The 15,098-nt window shown below is 44.0% G+C and overlaps 1 protein-coding gene across 2 annotated transcripts in view; it reads right to left on the bottom strand.

Annotated features, from left to right (window-relative positions):
* The window catches only part of LOC135896942 (pseudouridylate synthase RPUSD2-like), a 62,648-nt gene that overhangs the window by 23,713 nt on the left and 23,837 nt on the right, over positions 1-15,098 (bottom strand). For both annotated transcript variants that reach the window (XM_065425484.2, XM_065425483.2), the window contains exons 8-11: positions 13,169-13,305; positions 10,885-10,938; positions 6,724-6,815; positions 6,570-6,639 (exon numbers count right to left, since the gene is read on the bottom strand). In XM_065425484.2, the coding sequence (XP_065281556.1) occupies positions 6,570-6,639; positions 6,724-6,815; positions 10,885-10,938; positions 13,169-13,305 (353 nt within the window). The remainder of the gene's footprint in view (positions 1-6,569; positions 6,640-6,723; positions 6,816-10,884; positions 10,939-13,168; positions 13,306-15,098) is intronic.

Raw genomic sequence — 15,098 nt, 5'->3', positions numbered from 1 at the left:
CCCGCGTGCGCACACAAAAAAAGTATGTCATTTTCTACTGTGTTCCAGCGCGCAATGATGCTCCATGAACTGCTTGTGTATGCCTTATCATAAGAAGCCAACAAACACGTTCATATCCTTATGATACAACTAATAAAAATCGGGCCCCCCCGTTAACCCCCTTTCTTCTCATTTGTGTCTGCCTTAGTATTTATATAGCACTCGCTTAAATCCCTAGTCAGATGTTCTCTTTCACAACGTGCAAAATCGTGTGCTGTGCGAAATGAGACAAACGCAACAGCTCGCGCGTGACTCCATTAACAAAAGTGCGCCGCACAGCAAAAAAACAAGGAAAAAAAGAATAGAAGGAGGGGCCTATGACGTATGTGTCACGCGATCCTCAAGTTCCAGTATGTGAGAACGCAGGGAAGGAATTTCGCTTGTGGAGGCTAGACTGGGCAAGTGGAAGAGTGTCTCTTGACAGTGGCCCTCGCCTTCTGAAATTATGGGTTCATGGCACTGAAATATTTCTATCTTGGCTATTAATTAACCAATGTGAAAAATTTTTGCGGCAGAATGCTCCCTAGAGGGCACGTAATAACCTCTAGTGTATAAGCGAAATTTTCTACGTGGTCTGGTGACGGGCCCTTTAAAGGGCCGCTCACCAGGTCTGGCCATTTTGAGTTGACAAGCAGAGAGCACACAATCGAGCCAACGACTGTGTTTGCAAGGAATTACATCGCTACGCGTTGCAGAAAGGTCTGAAATTTCAATCCAAACGCCGTTTTCCCTTTCCCTCGCGGTGACCGTGCTCCAAGTCGGACGGTGACGTACTCGTGCCCCTGCGCCTACGTACTCGTGTCTGCAGTGCGACGTCACTCGTGGTGACACGCGACTTCGAGAATGATTCAAGGCAACATCTGTTACTTGCGTGATCTGCTGCTTGAATTGACGAAATGAAGTTTAGAGCAATAATAAAACACACGAACGGAATGTTTGAGTGTTTTTTGTTTTACTTCGCATTGAATCAAGAGATGTACTTCCGCTTCGTCTACTTGTTCCCATGGTCATGCACTCACATGCACAAAGTACCAGAACTATGCAATTTTCTACCGTGTTCGAGCGCATGATCATGCTCTGCGATCCACTTGTTCTGCCTCAGTATTCGTGTAGCACTGAATTATACTACTAGTCATGTGTTCTTGTGCACAGTGCCCAAAATCGTACGCTGCACAAAACAAGACAACAGCTCGCGCACAACGGCGTCAGCAAAAGTGTGCAGCGCCGCAAAAAGAAACGAGGAAAAAAAAAATGAAGGCGGGGCTCGTGACGTATGCGTCACATGATCCTCGAGGTCCGGTATGGGAGAATGCAGGGAAGGAATTTCGCTTGCGGAGGCTAAACGGGGCAAGTGGAGAGAGTGTCTCACTTGGCAGTGGAGCCCGCCTGCTGAAATCATCAGTTTGCGGCACTGAAATATTTCTATCTCGGCTATTAATGAGCTGACTTGAATAATTTTTGCGGCAGAATGCTACCCCCCCCCCCCCCCCCCCCAGAGGACATGTAACAACTTCCAGCGTGTAACCAACATTTGCTATGGGGCCTGGTGAGGGGCCCTTTAAGGACCACACAAAGAGCGAGGGAATGAAAGGTGTTATGTGTAACTTTATGAGATAAGAAGACAGCGGTGTGGATCAGAGAGCAAACGGGGTTAACCAATATTGTAGTTGACATAAAGAGGAAAAAAAAAGAAAGAAAAATGGAGCTGGGCAGGCCATGTAATGCGTAGGGCAGATAACCAGAGGGCCATTAGCGTTACAGAACATGTACCAAGGGAATGGAAGCACAGCTGAGCATGGTAGAAAATTAGGCAGGGTGATGGTATCAGGAATTAGCAGGCACCAGTTGGAATCAGATAGAGCAAGAAAGGGTAATAAGAGATCACTGGGAGAGACCTTCGTCCTGGAGGTGGACATAAAAATAGGTTGATCATGAAGATGAGCCTTTCGATTTAACTAAAGCCAGCGTCAAAGCTATAAAATCCAGAGTGTTTCCAAGATTGGAATACTGTTTATATAGATGTTTTACATCCCTATGAAGGAAGAAGTTCTGTGCCATTAATTATCTTGTGTTTCAGCTCTCTTCTGTAACAGCCATGCTGCAAGAGCCCTGTGCTCTGCCTGGCTCTACTTAAACCATGAAAGTGGACACACAGTGGGACACAGTACTAATGATATGATGGGCAGTATCACGAGTTTTCATTAGAATCAATGGGTTGTTGTACACACGTTTTTATGCATCTTTGGTGGGGCCGTACCAATGAATCTGAATTATTCAGAAATTTTATTTATTAAGACTTGAATTATCAAGCTTTGACTAGACTCAACAAATCAACAGCAGCATGATCCATAGCAAACGCCTGTAATACAAAATTAGTTATAAAATCAGGGCTGCTGCAAGGGTATGATGTAGGACCACCTTTGTCTAGTACCTGCACCAATAAAGCTGCTTGACTGACATTAAATGAGGAAATTTATTTATGCACCTGCAACATGGTATTAGTCTTTCCTAGCACATCCCATGAGGCCATTAGCACCCTACCACCTGTGGGCATCAATTGCTATACTGGTTTGCCAGAAAGATAAATTTCGTTACTATATAAAAGGAAGACTGTTTGTTTTCATTGTGTGTACAAATACTAAAATACTAACTAATTTGTTTTCACACTAGTGACTACTGACAATGTTTGTGTCCTCTGGTAATGTTGGCAAAAAGTAAACAACACCTGGATCTGAACCTGGATGCACTGTGTTGGATGGAGCATGCATGCTAATTTTCTAGCAAAGCATTTCTCAGTCTGCACCTATTTGTGTGCTCTGTAATCCCTATGCAGTGCAACTATCAGGAAAATGGTACAAAAAGTCTTGGAGAGTCCAATGCTACTATTTAAGATAATTTACAACCTAACGCTTTTAGCAACAATTTCAATGGGATGCTTGTACAGACACTACCTTTCCAGTAACATTTAGAACAAGACTGTTACATTATGCCCTTTACAATGCAGAGGAAAGTATGTTTTTTTTTCTTTCAGTGCACAAATTATGGCATGAAACTTGCACTATGTGCCCATTAAGTTTTTTTTAGTTAAAAATTCACAGAAACCTAATTCACAAAGTCTTGAGTACTGTATTATGCATGCAATTTGATTATACTGCTATTCATCCAAGTTACTTTGTTTGTAAGTGTTATTCGACGTAATAAATACAATTTCTTAAAAATCTCATGTGCCTCATGACAATGCAACTCGATCTATGTTCGCCTCTGTATACAAACAGAATCGCCTATGTTAGTTATGTACATAGTAGCTGAAAAATTAATGTGATATGATGATTACACCTAGTTGGAGCAACAAGAGCCAAGGCACAGTGCCAGGCCAGTAATGACTGAATCTCGTGTTTTCAGTGGCAAACAAAAACTTGAAATTTTGTTCATTGAATTGCAGAAGTCCTTGTTATAATTCAATGGGTTATAACAAAGTATAATCATAATTTCCCTTGAAATTCCCCTAGAAATCCAAGCATTTAAAATACCCATTTTAAAGAAGTGAAAATTTTAATAGGACATACCGAATCTTTCTCATTTCAGACAAGATTTTCTGATAATTTTGTGTGGATTAAGCTGCAACCTGGAGGCATGCAATTCTATTTGTAAGTTGTCTGAATAAGCCGTTCAAATCACCTGGTAACGTGCCAATCTGGCTACACTGCTGTGTGGGCTCCGTAGCCGGGTTGCACTCTACCATTGTTGCCTTATAACGTCCACTGGTCAATGCAGCCTTAGCCAAAGGAGTGTATGGCTTTCGTAACAAAGGTAGATGCACTATACATGCTGCGCCTTCTAACCATGGCCGTGATAATCCGCTGTACAAGCACAGTCCAGGGAATTCGACAATAATCCACTTAGTGGCTCGTGCTAGTCTCATTTTCTTGGTGAACACTCAGCTTATCTGCACCTTGAACGTGCTGGTGAAGTGCTGCTATAGTTTCTGATTGAGTGCAATGCCACAGTCAGTGGACACCAGCTTAAATAAACACATTTTTGTTGTTTACAAGCGTCCACTTGTGTACGGCGATGATGATTGTACGAAATCAAAGGCTTGCAGCACTCTGCTGGCATACTCACAAAACAGTGCAAGACTTATTGTGCCACTACATGAGCACACATGGCAGTTATGAAGATGGATGAGCATTGACAGCTGCATTAGAGGAAGGTCATCTCACTGACAAAGTTGCAAAAATCTGTCACAATCCTTCAGTGGTGCCCAGATAGATTTTGCGTCGGGTTACTGAGTGGTAACTAACAAGACAGCTTTGCCTTTCCTGGCTGCCAATATAGGGCATGAATGCAGACAATTGTTAAAATGAAATATGGTCCCCCTTCAACTTTGTTAATAGCAAGGTATTAGTGTAATTTTAAAAATGTTGAATAACTGATCATCACTGGTCCTTGCTACCTTGCTATCAAATTTGTTAATAGTAAGGTATTAGTGTAATTTTTAAAAGATTAAATAACTGATCATCACTAACTAGTTAGCTAGCATAAGAAATACTCGTGACTTCTCTACAGGACTGCTGGAAAATAAATTGGTTTAAAAAAAGAAGGCCTCAGTATATATTGTCGGACCTCGATATAACAAAAGTTGCAATCTAACAAACTATTTTCATTTCCCAGTCTTAGTTTAATTGAAAAGAGTATACTTTCTTATGTAAGTTAATGAAGTTATGCAAGTTGCCGAGAATGCTGGGAAGTGGGTGCCAGGAGGCCTAGGATTTGTCGCCTTCCGATGTGCTCCCTACTGACACCAAAAATGTTCTGCTGAGACCTGCGCAGTGGTTGCATTACGATTCCGGACACCATCTTATTTGACAGTTTTACAGGTGCTGACACTGCTGTACTGACATGCGCAGAACTTCACGACGGCGAGATCATTCGTCAGGTTTCTGCTGCACCGCCGGACAATGACTCCCAGTCGAAAGATGACGCACCATGTGCTACGCTGCCGTCGCATGTAGAGCGCGTACAAGCAGTGACTGTGCTTTCAGCTGCCTATAGTAACCATACGACCCTCTCCGAGATTAAGGCTTATCTGATTGCGTGTAAACAAAACAGCGTGCAACGGCGCATTCACGATTTTTTCAAGCCTACTGCCGAGCCCGAATAAGTGCGTGGAAATAAAGGATTTCTTTTTTTTTTCTTAAACTGCTTTTTCGGACACCTGTTTACTCAAACATTTTCGCAGTCCCCTTAGGTCCGAATAAACGGTTGGGGACTGTATATCCCATAAGCCACCAGCAGCACCACATGAGGTGTAGGTTGGAAACCTTCCCTACTAACAGTAATGGGTAAGCTTCCCCTAGTACAGTTTCCTTGAAGCTCTGCAAGTTAAACTACCGTATTTACTCGCCTAATGATCGCACTTGCGTAATGATTGCACCCCTGAATTTTGTCAAAATTCTATTTTTTTTTCTTTGCCGTGTAATGATTGCACCCTGAACTTGTCGCAGCGATATGTTGTATGCCAAGTCTAGCTAGTGATGATCGTGCTTACCATATGTCAAATGCTATGTGAATGACTCTTGAAGACATACCAGGCAGTCTGCACGCACCCAACATTCTTAAGCAGATGCCCCATTTCATTGCTTTCATCACTTTCCGCACTTTAATGAAAAAAAAAAAAAAAGCTACACCCAAACTTGCCTCGGCTTTATTATTTGTAGGCTTCATAATGGTGTTGGTCAACAACATAAAAGGCGCCTTTCGATTCTTCTCGTCTGCACTTGTGGGCATGCAACAAATTGCGAGCAGCAATGATAGTGGTAACATTTACACTGATACGTTAGAAGTGTACTCTATTCATACACCAACGCTTGTAACACAGCTAAGATATTCACCCACCCTTAGCAGAAACGTGCAATATTAGGATAGCAGTGAAGACAAATACCACAGTTTCAGCAGCACGCACGCCATGTGTTTTTATGTCATTGGTAGCTAAGTGCACCCATCTCTGCTTCTGTCCCCTCAAAGTGGACATGGCTACGTTACTGTCGCAAACTTGCCAATATTAACAGTATTATTCATTACTGATACGGAAGAAACTGTTTCAATGCGCGTAATGTACTCACGAGAAAAAAAATAATCGCATTCAGCGCTTTCAAATTGCTCTGCCAGCCGCCATTTTTGTTTTGCTGTCCCGCACTACCAGCGGCAGCTGCCTGCTTGTTGACCCGTTGTCATCCCGCAGCAAACGCGGGATGAAAGATGAAAATTTTTCTTTTCGCAGGAAATTTAACTTGTGTAATGATCGCACCCCTGAATTTGCGTCAATTTTTTTGACAAAAAAGTGCGATCATTATCCAAGTAAATACGGTATCGATTTGAAAGTACTGAAGATAGACCTGTACTCTGGAAGGTAAAGGTTTTACAGTTACATTTCAGAACTGCTTAAGGACATTAAAGTGTGTTACATGTCCATCTGCTCCAGGGTCACTTCTTATACTAATGCAAAGGATCATGCGAAAATTTCTTTTTACCTGAAGTCAAATCCATTTCAGGGCCCAGCCACTTTTTAAGGTTATGTACTTCCAAAAGGTCCTCCACCAACTGAAAATTACATCACAAAACGTCAAAGTGCCACAGAATGTGATCTAAAGAATACAGTTCTCTTGACATGATCGCTAGCAATACCTGTTCTTTCGTTTTCTCTGTGAGGCCACCTTTAGCTTTTTGAGATCCAAAAACTGTGTGATTGTAGAGTGGATCATTAACAATTGGGTAACCTGCAAGAATAAAATCAATCAAAGCAATAAATGTGTGAAAGGTGCAACCACACGTGCCTATCTATATTTTCAACTACCAATTGTCCTTAATGTGTCAACTCTCACCTATGAACAACTCAGTGGTCACCCATCTTATTTTTCTTTGTCTGCCAATTTTAACTTTTATTGGACACATATAAAGCTTTGTCCTTTGAATAACCTCCCTGTCATGCACACGCACTATAAAGATCTGACAAACAAAAATCTGAGGTATCAGTGCATTGTATTTACCAGAAGACTGTAATAATCATGTACAGTGGAATCTCGATGATACGAATCTCACGGGGTCACGAAAAATATTCGTATCAGCCGAAATTCGTATCATCGAAACAATTAAAACTAGCTAAATCAAAGTCATAGGTGAACTCACTCAGACACAAGTACGTAAAAAGGATTTATTTCTTGTAGAAAATTCTCTAATGTCCTCTGCCTCTTTTTCTTTGTCAGGTCAATTAGCAGACTTTGTTCAAATCCATAAAAACGCGTGCACGTGTCGTCGCTGATTTCGTTCGCGCACGCCTCAGAACTTAGCGCGCATGCAGCGTTTCAGCCGCCGGTGGTGGGTCCTTCGCCGTCGCCCACGTCTAACACAATGAACGCAGCCCGAAGCACAGCAGCCACTCCGTCCAATGGCACGCGGAAAATGAAGAAAAGCACAAAAGCAACACAAGTGCCACCGCTTCGAACTCTTCGCGCCCAGTCGCGGCCTCCGCGCTGTCCGGCGCCGCGTCCGCGCCTCCGCACCAAAAGAGAGAGGGAGAAATCGCGTAACTGCGTGCTGTTATCTTTCACTGCCATCGGTGGGACTCATTAGAGAGTTTTAGCCCAGCGGGTTTACGGCCAGCGGAGCGGAGCGGTCTTCGCCGTTGCGCCAGCGGAGCGGCTCGTGAAAAAAGAATTTTAGCCCAGCGGATCACCCGCTCGAGCGGGGTAAAGAGCGGGGCGCTTTGCTGCCCCACCTAGTGGTTCGAATAGGAGTTACTGAGAAATGAAATTGAATCACGCTTGCTTTTATTATGCAAGAAATGTTGAATAAAGATATATTACAAGTTCTCAGTGCATTATTTGTTAACAATGTACTGAGTACTAATGTACGGGTCAGCGCGGCAGTCGCCGTTTTCGATGCAGAACTGCCGGCGTTCATGTTCGCGGCTGCCGTCTTGCATTTCCCATACACGCCCGCGCGCGCTTACGCACGCTCGCGCGCTGCGTATACCCTCCGCTGGGGAGTGCTTTCCAGCGGGCGTAAACGCATCTCCGTAAAACCGCTGGCCGCCTCAGCGTGGTGCGCATGCGCAGTGGCGTCTCCGCTCGCCCGCTCCGCTCCGCTGGCCGTAAACCCGCTGGGCTAAAGCGGGAGACACACGGTCCGATTTGGTGTCCGATCAGGCGTCCGACGCGCCGGAACGGCAGCCGGAATCGAGGTGTTTTGCCGTGCCGAAGCGCCGGATCGGACGTCCGGCGTGCGACAAACCAGGCAGATTTTCATCGTCCGACGCGTCCGACAACCGCACCGTCGTCTGGCCGCAGCCAATGACAGCGCGGCTGGCATGTGACGTTCCCTCCACGGAGGCGGCGCTGGCTGGCCGGTTTCTCGCAGTGTTTTTTTTTTTTTTCCTTGCCTGCTGCAGTTTGTTTCCGACACGAAATAGTTACCAGTTCAGTAAAATTATCTCGACGTGTGCCTGTTATTCAAAGCAACGCCTAGTACATTAGGACTAAGATACTGACGAGATCAGGAGACGCGACGCGAGGGCATTTCGCGGGCAGACAGCACACACCGACCGTCTGAACGAGGCTGCTCGCTTTGCTTGCACGTTTGCCCTTCGCAACGACTGCGTCGAGTAAACCAATCATATTTAATTACGGGCGACCTAAGTGCACAGTATTAATTGTTTTGGCAAACATAAGCGCTCTTCGACGAGCTCGGGTTGGATCGTAAGCGCCGTCGGCCGCGGCGTCTGCCTAGCTAGGCCTACCGGCCATATCGCTGGCTGTTAGCGGAGTCGTCAGTGGACGACGCGCCGTCGTGAAGTGTTTTGTCACTCGTAGGGGCATAACGTTATTGGCAGTGTTCGCGTAAAGCGACGCAGTGTTGTGGAGAGTTGTTTATATTGCGTTTCTCGACGTGGCTCTGAAGTCAAGCTGGAGTGCTGGATCTGGGCGGAGCTTACGCGCCGCTAAATCTTTCGGATGCACGCACCGTGTGTCCCGAATCATCGTATGCCGCATGCCGGAGCATGCGGGGCCGCACGTCGGATCGGACGCCGAATCGTACCGTGTGTCTCCTGCTTAAAACTCTCTATTCTCGCGGTCGCGTCCATCCGTGCGCTGGAATCGTGCCAACTGTGGTCTCTCCTCCGCGCAGCGGCGCAACCTCCTCCCCTCCTTAGCAACCGGCGCGCCGGTCAGGGGCGCAGCTGCGCATAGCAACCGTGACGTCACACAGTAGCGGTAGAACGGGCGCGCGCGCGTCGGCGGTGGCACCGCCGCTCCTTCGCCAGCCGTTTCGTTGCAGTCGAGTGAGAGGCCCGTGTTTGGGCGCCATGCGGTTCGGGGAAGCGCCAGCGGACGCCGGATTCCCCCAACTCCAAACGCCAGAAGAACAAGGAGCGAATGCGCATGCCACGAATGAACATGTCACCAGATGCGAAAGCAAGGGAGGCAGAAAAGAAACGCCAACAGCGACTGATTAGATCGCCGGGTACCAAAGGCAGGGAAGCAGAACGAAAGCGGCAGCAGCGACAGGCGATATCGCCGAACACCAAAGCGAATGAATTGGAGCGCAGACGGCAGCAGCGTCTGGCTTTCGCCAAGAACACTTTCAAATTTCCAATGTCTTCGGTAATTTTCGTATCAACCGACGCGGGTCGAAAATTGATTCGTAACAACCATTCTCCAACACGTTGCAAAGTAATGGGGCTCGGCCGGGACCACAGAAAAATTCGTATCATCCAGAAATTCGTATCAGCCGTGATCGTATCATCGAGATTCCACTGCAATGTCTGTAAGAGGGAGAAACAAAATCTTTAAACAGACCTGCTTGTACTGCCCATCAAAAATATTGCCTCAGGATAGTTTGGCACTACTGCAACAAAAATAAAGACAAAAAGCACTCCCCAAAGATAGGCTTGCACAAAAACACACCCTGCACAATCAGAGAATCTGCGAAAAAATGGCAACCTGTCAGTGCAGAAGCTTTATGGAAGAGCATCCTGCATTCCAAAAACATTAGTATTAACCTGTATAATTAATCTTGTTCTTTTTCGTACTACAAGCATTCAGCTTCAGGAAAATTTGTAACTGCTTGTTCTTTTTATATGTACCCAAACAGGATAGTATTGCAATCATTGCTATTACTACTTCACTTCTGCAATTGGTGTAGGGTTGCCACTTGGCCTGTTTTCCTCTAGTGCAGATGGTTCTTTCCTCACAGTGCCAGCTGCTGGTTCAACCCTTACACATGCCATTTGCTGGTCTTATGGTTCTCCCTAAATCAAAACATTACTTGCGTTGCAAGTGTTCTGTCAGGCATTCATACATGCCAAGCAACTGAATTGTTGCAACCAGATTACTGTTCGGTGACATGAAATTGTTGTGCTATCCGAGGCTGCGAGACTGAGCGGCTTGGCCCGTCCTTTCGCATTTTTCTCCTGAGCTTTCTCTTATGAGCCCTAGCGCAACTTATGTTTCTCTCCGATACATCTTCTCAGCAGCCATCTGATGTTGGTGCTTATCACATCAGCTGGCACGACCAGTCCGGGTTGCGAGAACCAAATGGGTGCAAATTGTTCATTCTCCTGCCTCTCAATAAATTTTAATTAAACAATGTTTGTACTCAACGTTTTACAACATTATATTGTTTCTATTTGGTTTTATATTTTTGCATACAATACTTCTTGCAGAAAACACACCTCCTCCCCTTCTCAGTGCAGTTTTTTGTTTTTTCCTCGGCAAAGGGTGCAATCCTAAACTTATGCAGCTCTAGGGATGACCAGCCTATAAAGTCAATGCATGTATCTTTACTTGCCTAAATACTGCAGGTGCACACGGATTTGATGCATGCGGCCGGTGAATGGCTTGCCTGAGGCAGAGAAAAATAATTACATACTTTCATTACTGCAGTCAAATGCCACTTGAGCAACCTTAAATTCTACAATAGCCAACTATGAGTCGTAACTTAGAAGTTGCACAAGTAAACACAACACCAGTAACATTTCCCACAAGTAATCGCAGCTACCATGCCAGCCTTGTAAACAAGAACTCTCTGTACAATCCTTTACAGGAGTTTACACTCAAGAGCTACTACAGGTTTTCCTGCTCACTTTAATCCAAGTGCCACGGAAATAATGTGGGTGCCAGACTATGTAATGCAAGTGCCAAACAATTAATCCTGACATCATTGCATTTATTAACCTCAGTGCCAGCACAAATAGGTTGCGTGCTATGGTCGGATACAACTTAAGTCTGCAGTGAAGCCCTGCCCATTCCCTTATAATCGCCAGCCACTGTTCCTCCGCGAGGCTGCATATAGTTCATACTTCAATCTTTCCCTGTTACCTAAATAAGGCAGTAACCACAAAAATGAAATGATAAGCAGCTAATTTTATACCTTTTCACTTGTCTATTATAGCGGAACAGCAAAAGCCTAATTCTTTATTGAACTGGAATAAAGTGCTTGCTTCGCTGCAACTATTTATTGTCAAGTTTCACTTCAGTTGGCAGTGAAGTTTCATGAGTAAACCTGGCTCAGAAATAAAATGAACTGTACCACAGACTTTTGAAGAGTGAAATGCTCAGAGTTTGTCCATGTCTGTTGCACACTTCATCGCTCCCGCTGATGAAAACTCTTCAAGAACAGCAGACACTCCGGAGGTACCAAGCACGACGCCATTTTAAGAATGTCACATGACAATGATGTTGTTTGCTTCTGTGATTGGCTGGCAGACTAACACAACCCCACGCGGTTTGTGCACCTTGGTTGCCAACTGCTGTTTTTTCAACTTGTATCCTACTATAGTGAATTTAGTCCAAGCGCCTGCAGCTTCAACCCAAGTGACAGTCAATTTAATCCATGCAAAAAAAAAAAAACAAAAAAAAATCAAGACTGCGAATCAAAATGGCTGAAACACTGATATACAGTTTCTGGAAGATGACCCCACTAAATTTTGTGGTTGCTGCTAACCTTTATCAAATGAGTGACTGCGGTATTGTGCATAGAAATAAATGCGATGTAATGACCCAACTTATTGGTGTAAAGCGGTAAGAGTTTTAAAAAGTGAATAATTTACATGTTTAGAGACTGAATAAAGGCTAAAAGCACATCTGGTTAGAACTTTACTGAACAATTGAGCACCTGTCAGTTTAGTTATTCATTGGTATCACAGAATTTTGGCTAATCATGTGCGCAGCTGTTTGCATTCTGGCACAAATTTACTGTTGTCTGCTAGCCGACGGCTTTCGGGACTTTCTTGCAGATGCATCAAAAATCATCTGCTGGGCTGGAGAAGTGGGATGGTGTAAGATGCCTTCACACTTCAGACCAGGAAAAAAACTTAAAACCACAAATTAAAAGGTTCCTTCTTTTTATTTTGTATTATTTACACAAAAAAATTTATACAACCATACCTTTCCATTTGCATGTTGCAGAAAAGACAAGCAACTACCTTTACGCATAAGACTCTTTACCCAACCAACTCAGCACTGTCTTTTTTTATAACTGCAGACTGATACCTCGAATGCAGAGCATGACATTATTGGTGCAATCTAGTTTTAGTATAAGTGCTCCATGCATGTCTATCGGCCTCAAGCAAAAAGCTAGAGTCATTCATTTTATAAATGTCAGCAGTGACACCAAAAATTAGTGCTGCCATCTTCTGGTAACTGTATTTCAGTGTTTCAGCCATTTCAATTCGTATTTTTGATGTTTTTCTAGCATGGATTAAATTGATTAGCACTTGTATTAAATTAGCTTTGCATAATCTATTTGCGTTTCAGATGAAATACGTTGGCAATAGGATTAAATGTTAGGCACCCAGAATAAAAAGTCTGACATTCAGATTATTTCCATGGCGGTGGGATTATATCAGATGGTGCTTGGATTAAAGTGAGCACGAAAACCTGCAGAAACATAAATAATTGCATCAAAAGATTAGGGGGAAAGAAAACAACTAACTGGGCCATAAGCAACGGCTCACCCTAGCAACACCATAGCACCTGTGAGGCGTCAACTAATCAAGGCTTGTGCCTGCCATGTCGCCAGGATTTAATAGCACTAAAACACACAAAAATGCAACAATTTCTCATCAACTTACACAGCACAACACTGGACTTTCCGTTGTAACTGAGCCTCTTAAACTCTGTCTTGCACTCCTTCCCATGAGCGCTCACACCACAGACTCCAATCTTGTGAGAGATAACCTCTATGGGCTCACAGCAGGTTACTGTGTCACTGCAGAGCATTTGAAAATAGAGTAGCGCTAAGAACACTGCCACAAACTTGCATTATGGCAAAGTGGAGAGGAAAAAAACTACAATAGTAAAGCAGCCTAAAAGAAAACTAATTCAGCCAGTAACCCTGTGCTATTCAACAAAACACCGAAGCCACTTTGCCAATGTAGCAGGGAGACAAAAAGAAAAGGAGCGTCATTTATGCATAACTGCATGTTTTATCGTAATAGAAGGTTGTGTGCAATAAAATACAAATACATGTACCACTTATCAAGCTCTCAAATCAATCTTTTCATGCCTCCCCCAGCAGCTCGCATTACAAAAATGGGATGTCAACTATTTGTGCGTTAACATAAAAGGGAATCATTACTTTCTGCAAATATGCGACTAATGTAGTACACTAATGGAACTCCTGTACAGGTCAGTCCACTGTTAGAGGGAACAAGCAAGCACATGGCTCATGCTTCACACAGCACCATGTAAGGGAAGCAGCAAAATCCAAGCACATGTGCGAAATGGCACTCGTTGAGTCAATCGCCACGGTACATCACCGAAGTGAATGTCTTTCAATCTGCCATGCAATAACACATGAATGCGAAGCTTCCTCCAGAAAAACAGCGTTTCATGTCGCCTGTAATGTTCTGAAAGCTCGATCATTCTTATGCTCTTAGCATCCATATGGCTGGCAAGTCAAGTGCAAGTTTACTCCTTTAAATTAGTTTTCTGTAACCGCGGCTCAAGACGTGTGGTTGCCCAACCGCACGCAGGAGAAGCGACGGGGGACAGCAGACGATGCGTGGCATGCACCGCCCATGCGCCATTTTGTGCATGCGCTTGGTTTTCACTGCTTCCCGTATATGGCACTGCGTGGAAAATGAGTCACATGCTCGTTTGTTCCCTCTGACAGCGGACTGACCTGTAAATACAAGCATCTTGAATTGTACATACTACAAGCATCAAATGGAACATTTTACAGCTGTTTTAAAAAAAGCACTAATTAGGATACTATTTTATTTTAAAAATACAAAATATATAGACAAAACACTATGTTAGGACATTTATGTGCAACCTAAGTTACAGATATGAAATCTTGCATGCACGATGAACAGGGGGCAGCTGCACTTTTATGTCCTAAAGGTGGCCTGCATGTTCAACAATACACTCTCAATTTAAAGTGTTTCCATCGCTTTTTCCTATCAGCCAAAGAATAGTGCACAAGTAGTGTTCAATAAATTTGAAGCTTAACACAGAATCGAAAACTCCAGCACAGAGACATTTTATTATTCAACCCAGGTTCCTTCAAATGTTGCTGCATATCAAAACATCACTTTTCGATATCTTTGATTAGTATAAAGAAACTCTTGATGGACTCCAGCAAATACTCCAGACTCTTGAGCTCATTATCACTGAAACCTTGACATCATCCAAGATCCTTCATGAAATGTCAGTTTAGAAAAAAAGACACTCGAGGCAAGATCCACAGAACAGACTGGGTGTCTGGTAAATTTGAACATTCACTTCTCTGCAGCATCTTCTTGGCCATAGGATGTGTGGACTCTAGCATCGTGATGAAAGAATTAAATTTCTTGATAAACTGTTCCCATTTTTCCTCGGTGGCCATGCTACTTCTAAAAACATTTTCCTTTCGACCGACCATGATATTTGAGGTCAGGTAGTCTACAGCATTCGCTTGTGGCCAATTTAATTTATTTAAAGGCACTAACAGTATTTGAAGATATCACATTGATCCTGTGGGGCCCGAGGTGCCTTCCCGTGCCTCATCCCCCAGTTATG

This window comes from Dermacentor albipictus, chromosome 1 (genome assembly GCF_038994185.2).
Source record: "Dermacentor albipictus isolate Rhodes 1998 colony chromosome 1, USDA_Dalb.pri_finalv2, whole genome shotgun sequence".
Lineage (NCBI taxonomy): Eukaryota > Metazoa > Arthropoda > Arachnida > Ixodida > Ixodidae > Dermacentor > Dermacentor albipictus.
The sequence above is the reverse complement of the archived record's forward strand: the minus strand, read 5'-3'. Positions and strand labels throughout refer to the sequence as shown.